Below are 21,545 nucleotides of genomic sequence, written 5' to 3'. Positions count from 1 at the left end.
CTTTGATTTGTTGTTATGGTTTCAACTCAAAAGAGAGATCATTTTCTGGATGGTTCCAGGGTTCTGTGTCAGCTCTCCCAGGACACCCTTCCTCTTCTTTGGTTTTTCAGTGTCAGGGTCTAGGCAAGCTCTACCACTGAGCCGCACCCCCTCCCTCCCATCCTCACACCCTTTGGGCGTGGCTTTCCCAGGATGGCTTTCCCATAGAGAAAGGTGTTAAATGCCATCTCTGCTGCTTTCTTCTGTGCTGATTAGAGCGGAAATAGCTGCAGGTTTTCTGTTCGTGGTATTCTGGAACAGCTGCAAGTGCTGGCCTTTGATCCTGTGGCCAGTGGTAACATCTCAACGGCCTGCTCAAGCCTGCTCATGCAGGCTTCGAATTGCACCAGCTTCCCTCACCCCTGGGTCGACCCCAGCTAACAGTAGGTTAGCTTAAATGTCACAGGACCTTCTTGCCTTTCTGTCTTTCCTTCCTTCCTTCCTTCTTTCTTTCTTTCTTTTTCTTAATGTCTTAGAGGATGTTATATGGCAAGCCACATTCACTCTCTCCCCACCCCCATCGACCCCCCCCTTCTCTTTCTCCTCCCTTCGCAGAACAGAAGCAGGCTTTATTAAGAATCTTCACAGGAAAGTGGAGAAATCAAGTGAAAGAGACACACCCCAGAGTGGGCAGGGTTCCCAAGGGAGGAAAAAAGTCCTCACACATTTTTGTGTGGAATCTCTCAAAAGAGGAAATGTGAGCCAAGCAGTGGCTGTTAAAAATAGGAATCTATCCCAAAGCTGCAGAGAAGCCGTGTCACCAAAATCCAAAAACCAAAAAAAGAAAAAAAGAATCCGTGTCTTAAAAACCAATGCCTTGTGCAGGAAGGAGCCCGGTTGCACCCGTGTGCCCCTGCAGCCTCCAGCGGAACTGCTGCGGGAGGGGGGGGGGGTCTGGGGACAGCTGTGAGGGACAGACTGCAGGCTCCCTTTGTCTGGCGCCTCCCCACAGGCACGGGGAGCTGGAAAAGGTGATGACAGAAGCAGACAGTTCCAGAATGCAGACTTGGGGTCGACATTTCCTTGGCAGAACACTGCGGCTTTCTAGGAGTTCCGGGTGTGTGCAGTTCACGGCTGCTGCCTTAACCCTGACTGTCTCTGTCAGCGCGAAGCGCCCAGGGCGGGTTCTGCATCAGGAACGCCCACCTGCGGTTTCCAAGAGGTGGGAGGGGCTTCTGTTCAGCAAGACTGTTGCTGGATAGCGGTAATTGTTGCCATTTTGATCCCTAAGAGGCTGGCTCTGAAGGCCCTCTCTTCCTGCTCAGGGTTGCCTTCGGCCCAGAACGCCTAGATCCCAGCATGACCTGTCCCCTTAGCAGCACTAACCCGGGTCTGACTGAGGAAATGCAGAAGCCAGGCTACAGAATCAGGAAATCTGGGGATGCAAGCTGTGTGCTGTTAGATAAAGCTTGGCACATCAAGAGATGCACCAGCTTGCCGTTGAAGGCCTCACTGCTTCTGAATAAATTTTAGAATTTTTTCAGATGCCTCAGTTTGCAGAGGAATACTACCCTGTCCCTCCTGGAGAGTCCTTTGTTGAGAGAGGCCTGGAGACAAGAGGCAGAGTCACACCAAACCGATGACAGGTGTAGTTCTGGAATGCCATGCGTTATTCGAACGGCTTTAACTATCTGGCATTTTTATCAGTTCTGCCTGAGACAGACATGTGTTCTGAATTCTTTTGCCTGCATAGACAAATAACCATCTGATTAAAATTTTTGTTGCTGTTAAATGTATGGCCAGACACATCTAAATGAGGTGCCAATTATTTCAAGGCCCACTTGTCCCTTAGTGGTGATTTAACTATAATGCTCATTTCTGTCCAGTGTGATGTTTAGTCTATTCACACTGTCAGACGAAAATGCATGGAACTGGTGATTTGACAGTTCTGAAGCCTGGAGTGCTGAGGTCAAGGTATCCACTGATTTGGTTTTTGATGAGAGCTCCGTTCCTGGCTTTTGAGGTGGGGAGTTCATTTATGTTGTATCCTCATGGGGAAGAGAGTGAGAACAGGATATCACACTCCCTTTTCTTCTAGTAAACATACTAATTCCATCGTAAGGGTTTCACCTTTAACCTCATTACCTCCCAGGGCTCCACCTCTGAGTGCCATCCCTAGCCCCTGGGATCCAGGTTTCAAGCTTAGGAAGGAGACATGGCATGCACTCTATAGTGTGTAATGAATCTGTCAGCCAGATACGGGCGCTGTCTGTGCTGTTGCGGTGTGATTGGGGAATAAACGGGGTGATCTGGTAAAAATCAATCCTAACATTCCATACAGTTCCTGTGTTTTGATCGGAACCTTCTGTCTACAGTGCTGCCTGGATCAGCTGGCTGCACCAGAGCAGAGGGACAGATTAGCCAGGAGCATTAATGGCACTAAAGAGCTATATTACAATTGCCTTCAAACCTTTGGGGGACTCTCCAAAGAAGACCAGCGGATCACGCCGACTGTGTTCTGTCCCAAACCCTTCCACAGGCAGCTGGCTGGCAGAGCTGTGGAGAGATGCCAGGAACATGCTCCTTTTGTTTAGTTAAAGAGCTGAGCAGGGCAAGCTGTAGGAACAGGTGCTAATGAGGTTTCGGGGGAGGTGAGAAGCCTAATGAATGTCAACAGCCAACAGCAGGGGAAGTAGACGGGCTTGGCATCTTGGTGGCACAGACTGGAAAATGGAGAAACCTGTGGCAGAATACTGACGTCACAAGAATCTCCAGCCATCACTGAACAGCGGGTCTCACCCTTGCCAGCTCTGGTCTGGTAGACTGCGAAGGAACCCAGTTTAAACCAGTATCTGTCAGTGTTTATCTCTTTACTTTTCCACTGTGAGGTGGGTACCTGTGTGTCCCTCACACAGTAGGCTTGATTTCCTCAGAGCTGGCCCTGGGTCTTTTCCACAATTGTGTCCAGAAAAAAAAAAAAAGGAAGTTACAAATGATTACAGTGTTGCATTTAAAGACATAGCCTCCAGATGTTTGAGCAGGGGATGTATTAAACAGCCTTGCCTTGGTATTATCTGAACAAGGCAGGGCAGGTTGGGGGTTTTCCAGGATAACCATCCACTATGCCTCCTGCAGCTAGAACCCAAGTCAGGACTGGGCTCTGGGCACTGGGTCCCATCCCGCCTCAAGGCTAGGCTGTGGTTAATACCTAAGTGGCTCCACTGGGCAGTTGTAGATCTGGGGGCTAGGTCATCCCGCTTCCATATTGGTAGCATGGCTTAAGACTGTGATTGTTTGTATTTGTATGCCAAGGATGCTGTAACGATGTCACAGAGTGGGCGGAGTAAACAATGAAAGCTTAATTAACTTGCTTCCAGTTCCGAGACTGGAAGTTTAATTTGGGGAGGGCCTGTCCTACTGGTGGGTGGCTACCTTCTCAATGGCTTCCCATCTTTATTTTTTAACATTCTTAGAAGAAAAAGAAAAAAAAAGACCATCTGGTCTCTTCTCTTACAAGGGCACAAATCCCATCGGGTCAGGGTTCCTCATCCTATTTATAACCTCATCTAACTTTAAAGATTCATCCCCAGATAGGGCCATCTGCCCCGGGGATACGGCTTCGGCATATACACTGGAGGGTGGGGAGACATGGGAGGTGGGGAGATGAAATCCTGAGTAAATGCATGTTGTTGACCCCAGGACAGCCAGGCTCACGGAAGTGGCAAGGCCTTCCGGTGGTGTGGGTACAGACCCCTGGTCTGGGTGCAGACCCCTGGTGTGGGTGCAGATGTTGATGGTGGGCAGTAAGTGTCGGTCACAGCTCCCTCCTCCTGTGGCTAAGTAAAGAGTGAAGGAATTTCTCCTCAGTGGGTCGCGGTCCAGCCTGACTACCTAAGGCTGGCCCAGCCCTGTAGGAATGGTGTCTCCCAGACCAGGGCAAATGTAGGATTGCCTGCTCTTCTCCAGGGGAACTGTCAGGGCTGCATTTGCTTTCATGGATTTCCAGCTGGGAAGTAGGGGGGAAACACTTGTTTAGATGGTGGCAGCCCAGAGAGAAGGGGAGGGAGCGCTGGAGCCCTGTGAACAGCGTGGCTCCGGTGAGAAAGGGTGGCACATCTGAATCCCACCAGCTGGCCTGGATCAGCTTACTCACGCCTGGCTCTCTTTTGTGGGGAGGGGAGCAGGGGGGAGGCTTTCAAACATCAGTTGGACACATTGGTGCAAACCTTTAGTCTCTGGAGGCAGCAGTAAATGGATCTCTGAGAGTTCAAGGCCAGCCTGGTCTACAAGGAAGTTCCCATTCAGCCAGAGTTACATAGAGAGACCCTTTCTCAAAACAACAACAAAAGCCCAAACAAGCAAACATATGAATGTTCAGATTATAAAAGCAACACAAGTTTGCTATATGACATTTGGAACTACTGGACCTATGACGAGTATCGTAGTCACCTGGGCTTCCAGCTCTGAGTTCCCACTACTAACTTCCCTTGCCAATCCTGATCTGAAGTACATCCCTGCCCCCCCACCCCCACCCCAGTGTGTGATCTTTAACAGGTCCCCACCCATTGCCTGTCCTTTCCAAATTCCTGTTTCCTCCTGTTCAGCTCAGGCCAACACTTCGTGCTGTGCTCGCTCTTCACAGTGCTGCACAGAGGTGCTGGGCTCGTGATGTTATTGTACTGACAGTCACTGCTGCTGTTTCCATGGGAGACAGTGCTCCTGACTTCTGATTCCAGTGGCAGAGTGCAGAGCGGAATCCCCCCCCCCCCCCCCCGCCCGTAAGGTTTCCTGCCCCACACACATGCGCTGTGAGCACCGAGGCAAACCAGCATTGTCCTCTGAAACAGGAATATGCTTGGAAAGGCAAGGGTTATGTGCCTGCACCTCCTCCCCTCTGCCCTGCCCCCATCATTATCTTGTCATAAAAACTGGGCCTGCCCCTTCTTCATTACAGCTGGGCTTGATGTTGTAATGAGAAAGAAGGGAGGAAGGCAAAAGAAAGAATTTGGCCTAAGTAGTTTTCCCCATTACCTAAGAACCAACTCCGTTTCAGATTGTTATAAAGTTAAGACTCCACTGAACTGTGGGGCAAAAGAGTCCATGCAGTGTGTTTGGCCTCAGACAACAACAGGCTTCTCCCCATCTTCCCAGCTTCTCTATTTCAACTCCCGTCCACAGCCTGTTTGCCAGTGCCTCCCACACTGGGGAGCAAGGCCCCTTCTCCCCCAGGGTCAGAATGATACCTTGCAGGGAATGTTCAAGGAGCACAGCTGTCACTCCCAGTCACCTGTGGTATATCCCGGCACTCCCCTGGGCGACAGCTCCTGATTGCCACAGCTGTCCCCCAACATTTCATTCGCACCTGGTGGCTGGTCTTGGAGGGCGCTCGAAGTTCTCTTGGGGTTGTTTCCACACGTGCTGGCTTAGGCAGTTGGCAGAAACTGCTCTAACCAACCATACACAGGGGTGCAAGCTGGACCCTCCAGGTGGCTGATGAGTCTTCTTGCAAGAGATGTTTCTTCCCCAGATCCCAAGACCTGAACTTGCTCAGTCGCAGGCAAAATGAAGCGAGGAGGATGGGAGAGAAAAATCTGTAGCTTCCTTGACCACATTCACAGTACTTTGCTGTGTTACCATGATCTGGTGTCCAAGATTACCAGATGTTCCAGAAACTTCTGGTACCGGCCTGCCGGTCATGCTTTAAGCCACATTGCTTACCCCGCGTGCTGTTAGTAGCTGAGGTCTTTCATCACTTAGTCACTGGTTCCGCATGTTGTCAGGGTGAGCTTCACAATGGTCTGCTTGACATACTTGGAAAGAGGGGCCCTCAACTGAGGGGTTGCCTCCGTCGGATTGGCACATGAGCATGTCTCTGGGACGTTTTCTGAATTGCCAGTTGTGTGGGAGGGTCCAGGCCATCTTGTGTGGTGCTGCCCCTGGGCAAGTGGGTCTGGGCTGTATAAGGAGGGAGGCCGAGCTGGCCAGTTCGTGGTGCTCTTCCATGCCCTCTGCTTCAGCTCTTGCCTCCGGGTTCTTGCCTGGAGCTCTGGCCTTGGCTTCCCTTCATGGTGGACTGTAACCTGGAAGCTGAAATAAACCATTTCCTCCCCAAGTTGCTTTTTGGCCATAGTGTTTATCAGTTCCGTGAGTTCCATGAGAGCCTACAACCTTCTTCTGACCTCCTTGGGCACCAGACACACACATGGTGCACATACATATATGTAGGGAAAATATTCATACGCATAAAAAAGATTGTTTTTTAGAAAGAAAAGACAGTGAGCAACTCCTGAGGTGTATCACCCACGGTTGACCTCTGACCTCCACATGTGTTTACATCCATGCCTGTGTCCTTGCACACACCTAAAAGTGATGTTTCTGTGGTCCCCAGTCCCCTCAGCTTCTATATTAACACCATTGTGTCACGAGTCCCAATAAAAACCCACTATGAGAACAGGGAAAGGCTTGTGATCAGAACTTCCTACAGGACTAGTTCTTTTTTCAGGCTACCCATCTCTATTCCCTGGCTACGAAATTGAGCTCTGAGAGGAAGGTGTGGGCTTCGGTGATGACGAACTGTCACCAAACGCAGTGGCCCTAACCAGATTGCACTTACCTTCCCTAGGAACATGCTCGCCAACTCAGCCAGCGTGCGGATTCTCATCAAGGGGGGGAAGGTGGTGAACGATGACTGCACCCATGAGGCGGACGTCTACATCGAGAACGGCATCATCCAGCAGGTGGGCCGCGAGCTCATGATCCCCGGAGGGGCCAAGGTGATCGACGCCACCGGGAAGCTGGTGATCCCTGGAGGCATTGACACCAGCACCCACTTCCACCAGACCTTCATGAATGCCACATGTGTGGACGACTTCTACCATGGGACCAAGGTAATGAATGCTCTTTGGTGTGCAAAGTGACTTGCTCTTTGTTGCTTTATCCTGTTTCTGGGACTGCTCCAGAGGAGACCCACATGAACCAATACTTCCCAGTGCCTCTACAAGGGCTGGAGAGATCCCTCAGAGGTTAAGAGCACAGGCTGCTCTTCCAGAGGTTCTGAGTTCAATTCCCAGCAACCACATTGTGGCTCACAGCCATCTATAATGTGATCTGGTGCCCTCTTCTGACCTGCAGGCAAAACACATACAGATAATAAATAAATCTTCAAAAGAAAGAGTTTCTCTAGGGGTCGATGTGGCAGTTGGATTAGGGGTTTCAGCTAAATATCCTGGATCATTTAAAAGGAAGCATTTAGGTCTGTTTTGATAACTGAATCACACAGGAGCTGACTTGACTTTGATATGTTACGTCCTGTAACACAGACCTAGGAAAAAGATGAGGATCAGCTAGTGTTTGTTGCTGTGCATGTTGGTTTGGTAGATCTGTCTGTGCATGGTAAGCGAGACTAACTTGCCAGTGTCGGTGGCAGACGGTAAACTCACCTCTAATTGTTACAAACAGCAGAAAGCGATCTTCTGGAATCCTCTTCTAGTCTGTTTGTTTTTGAGACAGGGTCTTAATATGTAACCCTGGCTAGCCTGGAACTCAGTGTCTACCAGGCTGGTCTTGAACTCACAGAGATCCACCTGCCTCTGCCTCCCGAGTGCTGGGATTAAAGGGCGCCACCATGCCCTGCTTCTTTTTGTTTTTTGAGACAGGTTCTCACTGTGTAGCTTAAGCTGGCCTCTAAATCAAGACAATCCTCCTGCCTCAGCCTCTCAAGTTTATTATTCTTTGAGTCAGCTTGGACAGTAGTAGTGGGTTCTCTTTTCTTTATGAGTATCTCAGACACAGTTCGTCACCTGGAGAGCTAGAGATGAGCTACTGTCTGTTCCCAACACAAACCACAGAAATCCAGACTTGTGAGACAGGTTAAGTCCAAAGAAAACTGGGTTGTGCAAAAAAAATAAAAATATAAAAAAATCAAACCCACAAGAGGATGGAGCTCGGATTATTGCTGCTCTTCCTCATCTTCTTAATGAACTGTCCGTCACGTTCCAGCCTCTCCCTGGACACCAGATCATGGTCTGGTGGAGGACAGGGCCTGGCCACACTCCTCTGCTCCCCCAGGGCCTGTGCCGACTGAAACTAGTGCATGTGTCTGCAGATATTTGCCCAAGAATAAGTGAACCTTGCTTATTGATATGGGTCTGTAGCAGGTGTCAGATTCACAATGAAGTTGTTTTAAAATCCAAAGTTGGATCAAATTCCTGGAACACAAGCCCCCTGCCATGGCAGCCCATCCCGTGGAGGTCTGACCTGTGAGGACTCACCTCTAATGAGAGCTGCCTGAGCGAAAGGGATTCGGCAGTTTCTGTGTCCCACGCGGGCCTGCAGCCTCCCTGAATCCCCCAAGCTCAGGACTCTCCCTGTGAGATTCGTTTTCTAAGGGCTCAGGTGTTCTCGATGGTAAGCAGCGACTGACAGGTCCCCCAAGCCCACCCTGAGGATTCTGGGTGGGGCTTTAGGGACAGGAAGGACTGGGCTCTGGCAGACATCCCTATGGGCTTGTCTACCCAAGGCAGATGGCCTAGAGGTCTTCCTTCAGGTGAAGACATGCCCACTTTCGAACCCAGAGGCTGCAGAACAGATGCTTGGAGGACCACGTTGTGACACATCACAAGAGTCACAGCCCAGCCTTTGTGCTGAGGTAAGATGCTCCCTGGCTCTGAGGCCTGCCTCAGCCTGAGGAAGAAAAGGCGGCAGACGCTCTGCCTTCTCTGAGAACTTTGTGCATTCTGCTGGTCGTGTTTCACTGGTGAGGTAGGAAACCTCATCCTTATAAACCTGGGATCCTTTCCCGGGTGCTGTGGGGGCACTTGGGACTTTTCTTAAAGTCAGTCACTGTATCTGGTCGCCACCCTGAGCACTAAGGCCAGGCCTATTTTGTTTGTGGCTGTTTTCTTTCTTTTCAGTTTTTCAAAGCAGGTTTCTCTGTGTAGCTCTAGCTGTCCTGGAACTTTCTTTGTGGACCAGGCTGGCCTTGAACTCAGATCCATCTTCTTCCTCCTGAGTGCTGGGATTAAAGGGGTGCGCCACCACCTCCTGGCTGTTTGTGTTTACTTTCATTGCCAATTTTATTAAGGTGCAGTGTACACACATAGGCATGCTCTGGTACCCAGAGTCGTCACGCCTGAACTTGCTCTTGTCACTGACTCTTTTTCCCTGCTCAGTCTCCATCAAGGGTAACCTCTGTCCTGACTTTAAATTCAACAGATTTTTTTAATGTAACAGGTATTCACAAATCATATACTTTACTATGTAAAGTATACAAAGGGACACATCCGTGATCCCCGAATTTGAGACACTAATATGGGAGGGTTTTTGCAAATTTGCGGCCATCCTGGACTGCACAGAATTGGGTCAGTCAAGGATACATAGAAAATGTCTCAAAGCCGGGCGGTGGTGGTGCACGCCTTTAATCCCAGCACTCGGGAGGCAGAGGCAGGCGGATCTCTGTGAGTTCGAGACCAGCCTGGTCTACAAGAGCTAGTTCCAGGACAGGCTCCAAAACCACAGAGAAACCCTGCCTCGAAAAACCACACACACAAAAAAAATGCTTCAAAATGATAAATAAATAAATAAATAAATAAATAAAACCAAAGCAGCCGAGTCAGTGGTTTTTAGTATATCTTTAATAGATTGGTTTTGAGTATTTACCTAAGATTCTTTATGTAAATGAAATCTAATAGTTCTTTCACTCAAATCTTACTGCAACTTGCTGCATGCCGTAGTCTGTTGAGTGTCCTGACTTTGTGGCATTCTACATGGAACTTATCCGCAGTACTGTCAGTGAACACCAGGTCCTACAGTATGGTTGCTATGGATGTGTCTATGTCTTTTGGCAAGCACATGTGTACACAGTGCTGTGCACGTCCCTGGGAATGTAACTGCCAGGCCATGGTATATGTCACTGACATGCTCGGCACTTGTAGATTCTGTCCAGTGGCTTCCAAACTGGTTAGGCCAACTCCAGCCCTAGCAGGCAGTGTGGAAGGCACAGTGATTAACACCGACATTACTGATAACCACTCCAGTCAGTCTTGGAGTCCGTTCTGTAGGATGCTCAGGCCTTGAACCAAAGATTATAGTTGCGGGTTGCTGCCTCTGCTCTGGGGAGACTTTTGATCCTGAGCCGGATGCCCACCCTGTCACTGTGCTTTCTACCGGCCTCGCAGAGGTCAGAGTGGCCTTCTCTGTCCTCTTTTCCACACTGACTATGGCCAGGGCCTCATTAGCCAGGAGTGACGAGTTTTCCCCTGAGAGCCTGCAGCTCTCTATAGATGATTAAAAGTTCTGTGCACGGCTGTCTGTGCCAGGTGGAAGGGAACCTTGATCTTTTCCAGGCTGCTTTTCCATTAGGACAGAAAATGCCAAAGAACATCCAAAGGCTCCTGTGGGATTAAAGGCCACTGTTCTGCAGGTGTGGGCTGATGCAGACACCCCCACTCTGTGTAATGCATTGTTGGGAATTTAAATCGTAGACACCCCTTCCCCAAGCCATCTTAGTTCCTGGTGACAGGACATCTAAATGTATGTGTGTGTGTGTGGTGTGTGTGTGTGTGTGGTGTGTGTGTGTGTGTAGAGGTAAGAGAACAACTTTGTGTAATTGGTTCTATTAAATGGGTTCCAGGGATCAAATTTACGTTGCCAGGTTTGCATGCCAAACACCTTCCCCTGCTGACCCATCTCGCTGTCCTCTAAATAAAAGTTTTTTACATTTATCTCCTAAACAAGCTTCTGTGCCCCAGCCTTCCTATTGCCCACCATTTAGGTAACAAAGGCCCTGACCTCCCCAGAAGTTCTTCCTCAATCTCCCATGAAGAGACTTCCTCCATGCCTTCTCCTTCACTGACCCCCACATCTCCCTTCCAGCTGCCGCTCCTAATAGCAAACATTCTGATTTCCTGTCTCAACTAGTCCCTAGTAGAAGAACTACTTCCCTGTTGACTCTGACTGTCCGGGAGCCTGTGGGTTTAATTATGACAACTTGGTCTTCATGCAAAGGCTATACACTCTGGATAAATGGCCACCGATCTGCTTAGCTCACACCAGGAAAGATTGACTCTAAAGATGTAGGTGTATATTAGAATCACAGTCCGGAGGAAGAGCTCCTGTGTGATTGGCCCACAGAGCAGGAAGGATCAAGTTGCATCTCTTCCCTGACTATCTGGCAGACCCTTGGGTCTTGAACCCTGCATTCCCCGTGCATGTCCTCCTCAGAGTTTGCATGCTTGATGTTTGGAGACCAGCCAACAGGCCTGGGAGAGAAAAGCAGTTGAAAGACTGACTTTGCCAGTAGCATCTGAGTCCACATTGTGCTGGGTCTGAGGGGAATTCTCCCTGGCACCGTAGCGAGCCAGCGGCTGGCTCTGCCTTGCTCCCCAGCTCCCAGACCCATCACTTGATCTTCTGTCCCAGGCACCACCTCCCCACACCACTCCAACCTACAAGCTTCCCCCTTCAGCAGGACCAACCACTTGTAGTAATCCAGATCCCATTCCTGAAGACTGTTTCCCACTGTGGGGAGGCAGATGTAGGGAAAGAAACATCCAATTGTATTGGCTAAGAGTAGGGTTGTCCTCTTTGTGAGTACCTCATGCTGCTGTCAATCAGTGGTTCTCACGACCTGCTGAGACAATCAGTATCAGTTATTTTATTTAAAAAATGAAAGTTTGCTCATGGTGTCTCTGTGTGTGTGTGTTGCCTATGTGTATGCCTGGGGGGAGGGGGGTCCTCTGGAACTGAAGTTGAAAATGGTTGTGAGCTGCCATGTGGGTACTGGAAATTGAGCCTGGGTCCTTTGGAAGAGCAGCCAGTGCTCTTAACTCTCCAGTCCAAAATTCATTTTTAAAGTCATAGGCACTAGCCTCTTCACTAACATTCTGGTGGATGGGCAGACATGCACCACTGTCAGAAGCTTCCTGTGTGCCTCTCAAGCCTCCTCCAAAAAACGATTCTAAGGACCACGGCCTAGGCAGGCTGATGGTTGTCAGTCCTTGGAAGCAATTTGCATTAGAACCACTTGGGGAATTTTTAACAGATGCCAGACAAATTAAATCAGGTCTGCCCCTCCCTCATCCCTGTGATTCTAACCCCTGGCAGGAAGGCTGTTGTTTGGAATGGGGCTGTGCCTTGGCTGTGCTATAATGCTCAACTGACTGGCCCTTGCCTTAAGTGCCAAGGCTGGCAGCTGAGTTCCATTTGACAGCATAGCCTGCCTGCCAATCTTACTTGCATCTGTTTTTCCACTCACATTCCAGGCTCCTAGACGCGGACTCCCAAACCCTAAAGCCTGCCACCCCTATACTTTCTGAGCCCCCCTGGCACCATATTCTACCTTTCTTTATGTCCCCTGCAGAAGTCCTCGGAGAGGAGTGGGCAGCTGGCTAGGGTAGTCATCAAGCAGAATACTGACAGAGACTGACTGACTTCTTGGAGGTCCCAGAGACAGCCTCCTTCCTGTGCCAAGGGCTGCCCAGTCACAGAGACCATGTCCTATAGATAGAAGTTTCTGTCCCTCCCGGTTCCACAGCCATTCAGTCCCAAATAAACACACAGAGGTTTATATTAATTGTGAACAGTTTGGCTTATTGTTCAGGCTTATTACTAACTACCTCTTACAACTTAAATTAGCCCATAATTCTTATCTATGTTTAGCCATGCAACTTGGTAACTTTTCTCAGTAAGGCATTCTCATCTTGCTTCCTCTGCTTCTGGATGACAACTGAGTCTCTGTCTTTCTTCTTCCCAGAATTCTCTTAGTCTGGTCACTGTGCCTATACCTCCTGCCTGGCTGCTGGCCAATCAGCATTTTATTAAACCAATATGAGTGAGCATTCTCCCACAGCATGAAAAACGTCAGCATCAAGGTTTTTATGGAGAAGAGTGTCAGGTACGAAACAGGCTTGGGGCTGTTAAGGGGCACAAACTGAAATGGACTGACATTCTGCCCCGACTGGAGGGCCCTTGCCCTCCCTTTCCGTCTTCCACTACAGAGGAGCCTGTCTGGCAGGGACCTGAGATATGCCAGGCTCTAATGCATAAGTGAATTCCCTTAGGTGTTCAACCTTGCCAGCATCCGTCCTAAGGCACCCATTTCCCCATTGGCCAGGCTGGTTTTGCCTCTGAAGTTTGCTCCCTTGAAATGAACTTTTTTGGTTTTTTGAGACAGGGTTTCTCTGTGTAAGAGTCCTAGCTGCCCTGGAACTCTCTCTGTAGACCAGGCTGGCCTCGAACTCACATAGACCTCTGGAAGGACCTCTTAACCTCTGAGCCATCTCCCCAGCCCACAATTTTTTCTTTAAAGATTTATTTTATGTTATTTGTATATGTGTGTCTGTGTCTGAGTGTGCACATGTGTGTGTTGCTCATGATGTCAAAAGAGAGCACAGGATCCCTGAGCTGGAGTTACAGACAGGTGGTTGTAAGCTGCTGGATGAGGGACCGAATGCAATCCTCTGTTAGTGTGCGAGCTGAGCTTGACCGCTGAGCTGTCTCTCCGGCCCCTTTTCTCTTCTGGATACCCTTGCTGCCTGTGTCCCTGGCTCTGCCACCCTGGCGCTTTCACCAACCTTCCTTGGGCATCATCCCTTACTTCTCAGCTCGTTTTCCTGGTTCAGCTGCTGCCTTACCGTGCCGCCCTCCTGGCTGGCTGCCACCTCGGTAGCCTGGCTCTGCTGGTTGGAATCAGCGTAGCTCTGCCCCTCTTTCTTCCTTGCTGTCCAGGTCACCCACAGTCGAACTGGGAGCGTTCTAGGAGCACGTCATGCTACAGCTCTGCCTTATGAGGCACCTGGAGGAAATTCTCCCCCACCCCACTCCTCAGTGGTACTTAGCCCACTTGCAAGGAGTATGTTAATTTTCTATGTAACTAATTACTGTATTCGTCGTAATTTACAATAGCCATTTATTAGCTGTTTAGTAGGTTGGAGATGTGGGCACAGGTCCTCTGCCACCCACAGTTCCACAAGCTATCATCAAGGTGTCACTGGAATTTAGGGTGCTCTTGTGCTATTGGTAGAAGTCCTATCATTGCCGCTGGAGAAGGCTGAGGTCCCTGTCCTTGTTGGCTCTTAGCTGAAGGCCGATCTCAGCTCCTCAGCGGCTGCCCACAATGCCTTGTCTCACGCCCCACCAGTCTTCAAAGCCACTTTCGTCTCATATCCCCTTCTGTCATCAAATCCTGGCCAGAATCTCTCCCATCATAAGCTCTGACCTGGGATGGGTTCACCGATTTATCTGGGGTCCACTTAAAGAGTTGGCTTCCTTTCTGGAAGACAGTGTGCTTGCTGTCCTCTTCACTGGGTCCTTTCCTTCTCCACAGAAGGGTGCGTGCGCGTCACTGTGAGTTCAGTCATAATTTTTCCCACCGCAAGGCATTCCATACACAATCAGCCATTCTGTTGTCCTTCTGCCTCCACTCGCCGGTTTTGTTAACAGATTCTTCCTCTGGGCTAGAGAGACGGCATGGTGGTTAAAAGTATGAGGGCCTGAATTTGATCCTCAACGCCCACACGAAACATAGGCCCAGCAGCACAAATCTGTCACCCCAGCGCTGGGGTTGGTCACATGGACCCTGAGAGGTTGCTGGCCAGCCAGTCTATCCAAACAGCATGCTCCAGGTTCCTCCAGGTTCAGTGAGAGACCCCGTCTCAAGAAATGAAGCAATGAGCAATGAAGAAAGACACTCCGCATCAACTTCTGGCCTCCACACGGATGAGCGTGCTGGCACACATACTTATGTACACATGCATACAACACACGGAAATAGATAAATAAGATGGTACAAACACGTTTCCAAAAGTTTTGGCTTTTGGTTTCTTAGGGATTTTTTTTTGTTTGTTTGTTTTTGTTTTGTTTTTTGAGGCAGGGTTTCTCTGTGTAACAGCCCTAGTCCTGGAACTAGCTCTTGAAGACCAGGCTGGCCTCAAACTCACAGAGATCCACCTGCCTCTTCCTCCCAAGTGCTAGGATTAAAGGCGTGCACCACCACCGCCCCACACATTTCAAAAATTTTAAATTAGATTTATTCATTCATTGCTTTTCGGCTTTTTTGACTAAGATCAAGTGCAGATTTATTTATGTTTTTATGTGTGAGGATTTTGCCTGTATGTTTATTCGGGCACCATATGCATGGCTGGTGCCCGAGGAAGTCATTGGATCCCCTGGAACTAGGGTTGCAGATGGTCGTGAGCCACCATGTGAGCGCTGGGAACAGAATTCCTGTCCTCTGCAAAGGTGATCGGTGCATTTTACCACTGAGCCATCTCTCCAGCCCCAAATAAATACATTTAAAAAATAAATAAATAAAAGTCACCTCAGCAGCAACCCCTCCGCTGCCTTGATCACATCCCAGCTTCAACTACTGCTGTTGCTTCCATTATCCAAAGCCTTGAGCTTAGGTTTCTAGATCTTCAGTCCAAGTACCTTACATCCGACCATATCCTAGCTGTCCACCTCTTGTGGCCAGGCTGTTCCCAGCCCATCTGTGGCACCCATCCTCGGTACCCCAGTGTCACACTTCCTACAGTAAAGTCGGTCCCAGCCTCGTCATCCTGGGCTTTGAGATTGCTTCCTGAGCTAGCTTTTCCTCTCAGCCAGGTGGCAGACTCTGAGGGCCGGAGACCATGGTTTATGTTTGGTCTGTGGTTGCCCGAAGACCCACACAGCTCTCATCACACAGCAGACACCCACTTAACAGCTGACTGTCAACTCGGTGTAGTAGTTAGGAGTGGAGCCGAGGCATGCTGCCCAAGTGTGAGCATCAGCCCCGCCTTCGCAGACCGTGCATTATACAAGTTAATGTCTCCTGGTCTCCCATTGTCCTGATCTGGAGAACAAAGATGGTTAATGGCCCTTTGTTTACATTTATTGAGTTACCATTTATGAAGAACTCGAACTAGCACTTGGTGCTTATTAAGCATTAAATAAGCATTTGTTAAACGCGTGTATTGATCATATTGACTGAAAGCAGAGCCTCGAAAATCTGCTTGTGGCCAGGCAGTGGTGGTGCGTGCTTTTAATCCCAGCACTCAAGAGGCAGGAGCATCTCTTGAGTTTGAAGCCAGCGTGGTCTACATAGTGAGTTTCAGGACAGCCAGGGCTCCACAGAGAAACCCCGTCTCAAAAAATAAATAATAAACAAATAAAAGAAAGAAACCCACTTGTGGTCTCTCTTGTGCATCGGCATTAAAACTATAGGCATCAGTTAGGAACTGAACGACTGGATTTCTTCCTACTCTTAGTATGCCCGACTTAACAAAGCCTTGTTGGTAATTTTCAGTCTGCCTGAACATTGGCTGGCAGTTCAAAATGTAGGAAGGCCCGGTTGGTCCTTCGTAGAACAAGCGTGAGAGAGACGCGTCATTTCTTATTTCAATTTTTATTGGAAATGACCCCTTTTGCTGAGTCCTCCCCACTCCCCACTTCCCAGAATAAAGGGCGTTTGCAAAGAATTTATCAATACAGAGAGGTCATTGCATTTTGCAATCTGGAGACCAGGGTAGAGCTCACCATGCCCGTGTGCATCTTAAGAAGCCTCCAGACCCAGGACAAGGAGCTCTGTGTTTTCTACTGGCCTCAGAAACTTTAGATAGAAAAGAGCTGGTGAGACAGTGCCGCCAGTAAAAGAGCTTACAGAGTTCCATCCCTGAGACCTGCACGGCAGAGGAGAGAATTGGCTCCCAGGAGTTGTCCTCCCACCTCCGTGCATGTGCCATGACACAGCACATGCAAATAAATACAATTTTTAAAATTTAATTTTTTTTTTAATTTTTAAAATTTAAAAAGGAGAAAATGTGTGTGTGTGTACGACAGTGATTCCTGTTGCGTACAGGCCGTGCTGTTTATTATTCTTTCCTTAGAGCCTTTATCATTTTGCTCTTTGTTGTTATTTTTGATATTTCAAAAGAGATTTTATGGGGTGTGGATGTGTGTGGTATATGTGCACATGCCCATATGTGGATGTGGGTGTTCGTGTGTACGCGTGTGCACATATGTGGATGTTCGTGTGTACGCGTGTGCACGCACCCATTCAAGTGTATTTGGAGGTGAGAGGAGGATGCCAAGTGGCCTCTATCGCTCTTATTCCCTTGAGACAGGATCTCTCATTGTACCGGAAGTGAACTTTTGACTAAGCTGGCTGACCAGCAAGGTCCCAGGATCCTCCTGTCTCCACTTCCCAGCTCTGGGATTATAGGCACATGCAGCCTGGCTTTTACATTGGTGCTAAGGGTTTGAACTCAGGCCCACATGTTGCATAGGAATCATTCTTTATATTAGACCCCTGCCCCAATTCCTCAAAGATATTTTAACATGGTTCTGTGCAAAACTTCAGAAGCGCTCAGGGGCAAGTCTGTGCCCCACCCCCCCCAAGCCTTGCTGAAAGGCTTAGCTCTGAAGGTTAGCTCTGAAGTCACCATAGTCCTTCACTGAGCATGCAATGCATGTCTCAGGATGACCATGCATGTAGACACCGAATCTATCCCCCTGAGAGGTTCCAGCCTTGCTTTTTTGTTCCCTGCAGCCAACGGTAAGGTCCTCTCCTTTAGAACCCTAGGAAGGTAGCCCCGTTGGGAGAGTGCTTGTCTAGCATGCATGAGGCCTAGAACCACATAAACTGGCTGTGGTGGGGGAAACAATGCCTACAGTCCAAGCACCTGGGAGGTAGAGGCAGAAGGACTGAGGAATTCAAGGTCAGCCTCTGCTGGTTTGAAGCCAGCTAGGCTACACGGGACTGTCTCACAAACAAACAACAGTGACAAGAAAAATCTTAAAAGCTAGAGGATGCTTACCCAGTGGCTATAGCTGGGATCTGACTACAGGAACAACTTCACTGACCAATACCTAGATCTTAGGCAACATCTGCTCTCATGCCCAAAGGCATCCTTGTGGCCCCACATCGACACACACAACTGCAGAGCTGGAAACTGACATGGGGAGGGGATTAATTTGACCTCTATCCATAAATTGCTTTCCCTGTTTAGATTTAGGTTCCATAGTATTTTCAATTAATATCTAAGAATTAAGTGAAGCTTGCTATCTTATTGGTGAGCTCCATCCTTGGGGAGATGCAGTTATTATTAGATACTCACCCCCCCCCCCCCGCCTTTTCAATCAATGTCTTTAAAGCAACTGGGGCTGGAGAGCTGGTTCAGCAGTGGAGCATGTATTACTCTTGCAGAAGACCTGGTTCAGTTCCCAGCACCCACATGGCAACTCATAACCATTTGTAACTCCAGTTCCAGGGGATTTCACGCCCTCTTCTGGCCTCTGCCACTACTGCATGCACTTGAGGCCCAGACATACCTGCCGGCAAAACAACATACACATAAAATAAAAATAAGTCTTTTAAGAAAAGAAATCAACCGGGCAGGGTGACACACACCTTTAATCCCAGCACTCAGGAGGCAGACACAGGCAGATCTCTGTGAGTTCAAGGCCAACCTGGTCTACAAAGCAAGTTCCAGGATTGTTTCAGAGAAAAACCCTGTCTTGCGGCGGGGGGGGGGGGGGGGGAGAGGGGGGGGAGAAAAAAAGAAAAGAAAGAGAAAAGAAAACAAATATATTAATAAATTTTATGTTTATCAATATACAATAAAACACATATTTTAACTTTTTGAAATTCTCTTTCCTTTTTCCAACTCTTCCAATGTACCCTCTACCTTACTCTCTCTTAAATTTATAGCTTCCTTTTCTATAATTGTTGTTGTTGTTGTGTATGTGTGTGTGTGTGTGTGTTCCTCAATCTATAAATACAACCTGTTCAGGCCTTATAATGTTACTTGCACGTATATGATTTTAGAACTGACCATTTAGTATAGGATAACCAAGTGGAAACTACACATTTTTAAAAATATATTTATTTATTATGTACACAGTGCTCTCTGTCTGCAAGTTTACCTGCAGGCCAGAAGTGAGCGCCAGATCTCATTACGAGTGGTTGTGAGCCACCATGTGGTTGCTGGGAACTGAACTCAGACCTCTGGAAGAGCAGTCAGTGCTCTCCACCTCCGAGCCACCTCTCCAGTCCCAAAGCTACACAATGAAAAGCATATGGTTTAGTACCTTTTGATATATTTATATATTGGTATACTTGCATGGCATTCCAATTAATATAAGAACCACATCTGCCATCCCTTCCCAGTGTTTCTTTATAGCTTTGTAATCTTTCCAACTACTTCTGGCCTCTCCCGCCCCAGATAATCACTGACCTTTCTCCTGTCGATATGGGTTAATTCCCAGCACTTCTGTATAAATGGGATAATGGAACAGGTATCCTCACTCTCCCCCTTCTTTATCTGCTTTCTGGCTTCGTCCTGTTAAGTTAGGGGCTATTGCAGAAGATGCTACTATGAGCATCTGCGCCTATGCGATCATACAGACAGGAGCTACCATCTCCCTTTGGGAAGTACCTCGCAGCGAATGTGTCAGTCACACCGTGGGTGTGTGTTTGGCTTTTTAGGAGATCATCAAACTGTTCCCATGCTGATTGCAGCATTTCTGTTCCTCCCGGCAGATGCTCTTCCTCTTCGCAGCCACCCGTTATGGTCCATTTGTTGAATTTCAGCCATTCTAATGCATGGCGCGACTCGTTGTGCTGTTAATTTCCATTTCCCTAAAGATTGTGGCTGAATATTTTTCCATGCTCATCTCCCTGTGTGTATCTTCGGTGAAGTGTCTGATGCCTTTTGCAAGTTTTTGGGTTATTGGAGCATGATTTTTTGTTTGGTTGGTTTGGTTTTTCCAGACAGAGTTTCTCTGTGTACCAGCCCTGGCTGTCCTGGAACTCACTCTGTAGATCAGGCTGGAACTCACAAAGATCCGCCTGCTTCTGCCTCCCAAGTGCTGGGATTAAAGGTGTACACCACCACTGCTTGGCTGGAGCATGATTCTTACCAGGTTGCAAGAGATGTTAATGTGGTCTACTCCTTTGTTGAAGATACACCTTGAAAATATTTTCCTCCGATTGCTTGTTTAATCTTAATACTGGTTTTTATTTATTTATTTTGTGTGTGAGATGTGTGAATACAGGCACACAGGTACCCCAGCATTCATGAGGAAGCCAGAGGACAACCTTGGGTGTTGTCAACCTCTGCCTTCTATCTCTATTGGGACAGAATCTCATTTGTAGCCCTGGCAGGGCTCAAACTCACTACCTAGACCAGATTGGCGTCGAACTCACAGAGATCGACCTGTCTCAGCCTCCCAGATGCTGGGACTAAAGGTGTGTGTAGCTTGTTTTTTTTTACTCTTTGGGGGCCCACCACTCAGTTCCCAAATAAATACACGGAGACTTATTCTTACTTAGGAATGCACAGCCTTAGCTTGGCTTGGTTCTAGCCAGCTTTTCTAATTTAAATTACCCTATTTCTCTTTAACTATGTTTTGTCTCTGGGTTTTCTACCTTTCTTTATTCTATATGTCTTTCTTCCCTTCTTACTCTGTGGCTGGCTCCTGGCGTCCCTTTCCTTCTTTTCTCCCTTCTAACTCTCCCAAACCTAGATTTCTCCTCCTACTTATTCTCTCTTCCTGGCAGCCCCACCTATCCTTTCATCTGCCTAGCTATTGGCCATTCAGCTCTTTAGTAGACCAATCAGGTGTGTTAGGCAGGCAAAGTAACACAGCTTCACAGAGGTAAACAAATGTAACATAAAAGACTGCAACACATCTTTACATCATTAAACAAATTTCCACAGCAGAAACAGATGCAACACATCTTAAAATAATATTCCACAACAAGTGTGTGCCACCACAGCTGAATGACACAAGAGGTTTTTGTTTGTTTTTGTTTTTGAGACAGGGTTTCTCAGTAGCTTTGGGGGCCTGTCATGGAACTCCCTCTGTAGACCAGGCTGGCCTCAGATTCACAGAGATTCACCTGTCTCTGCCTCCTGAATGCTAGGATTAAAGGTGTGCGCCACCACCATCTGGCGACACTAGAGTTTCTTTTATTTCTGCCGCATCCACTGAGCAGCTGGCCCTGGACTTCTGGGAGTCTCCCTTCTCTGTCTCCCGTTTTCCTCGTACAAGCTTTAGGGTTACGGATATATCTGACTTTTATGTGGGTTCTGGGGATTCAACCTCAGGTCCTCATGTCTGTACAGCATGACATTTTCTCCCTGAATCATCCTCCAGGCCCCTCAACAATGACTTTTAAAGGGCAAAAGTATTTTCTTAATGTTCTATGTTTTGATTTATTTTTCATCTTCATTTATTTGTTGTAGAATCAAGACGTTTTTATAAAATCCATGATCACTAACATTCTCCTGTATTTTTTTTAAAGATTTATTTATTAAGCATACAATGTACTGCTGGCAAGGAAGGCAGCAGACCCCATTACAGATGGTTGTGAGCCACCATGTGGTTGCTGGGAATTGAACTCGGGACCTCTGGAAGAGCAGCCAGTGCTCTTACCCTCTGAGCCACCTCTCCAGCCCCTCTCCTGTATTTTTAAGGTATTATTTTTATTTTATGTGTACAGGTGGTTTCCCTGTGTCCTCGTTAGGTTTCTGATGCTGTAAAGAGACACCACGACCACGGCAACCCTTATAAAGAAAACATTTAAC

General features: G+C 48.1%; 1 protein-coding gene across 1 annotated transcript in view; it reads left to right on the top strand.

The window, feature by feature from the left end:
• Window positions 1-21,545, top strand: part of LOC121439756 (dihydropyrimidinase-related protein 5) — an 81,682-nt gene that overhangs the window by 24,225 nt on the left and 35,912 nt on the right. Inside the window, exon 2 of the mRNA XM_041640374.1 lies at window positions 6,602-6,866. Within this exon, the coding sequence (XP_041496308.1) occupies window positions 6,606-6,866 (261 nt within the window). The 5' untranslated portion in view covers window positions 6,602-6,605. The remainder of the gene's footprint in view (window positions 1-6,601; window positions 6,867-21,545) is intronic.

The sequence above is a fragment of the Microtus oregoni genome, unplaced genomic scaffold (genome assembly GCF_018167655.1).
Source record: "Microtus oregoni isolate MIOR12 unplaced genomic scaffold, Mior012 000062F_ref0000492, whole genome shotgun sequence".
Classification (NCBI taxonomy): Eukaryota; Metazoa; Chordata; class Mammalia; order Rodentia; family Cricetidae; genus Microtus; species Microtus oregoni.
Note: the sequence above shows the minus strand (reverse complement) of the source record. Positions and strands in the feature narration are given on the sequence as shown.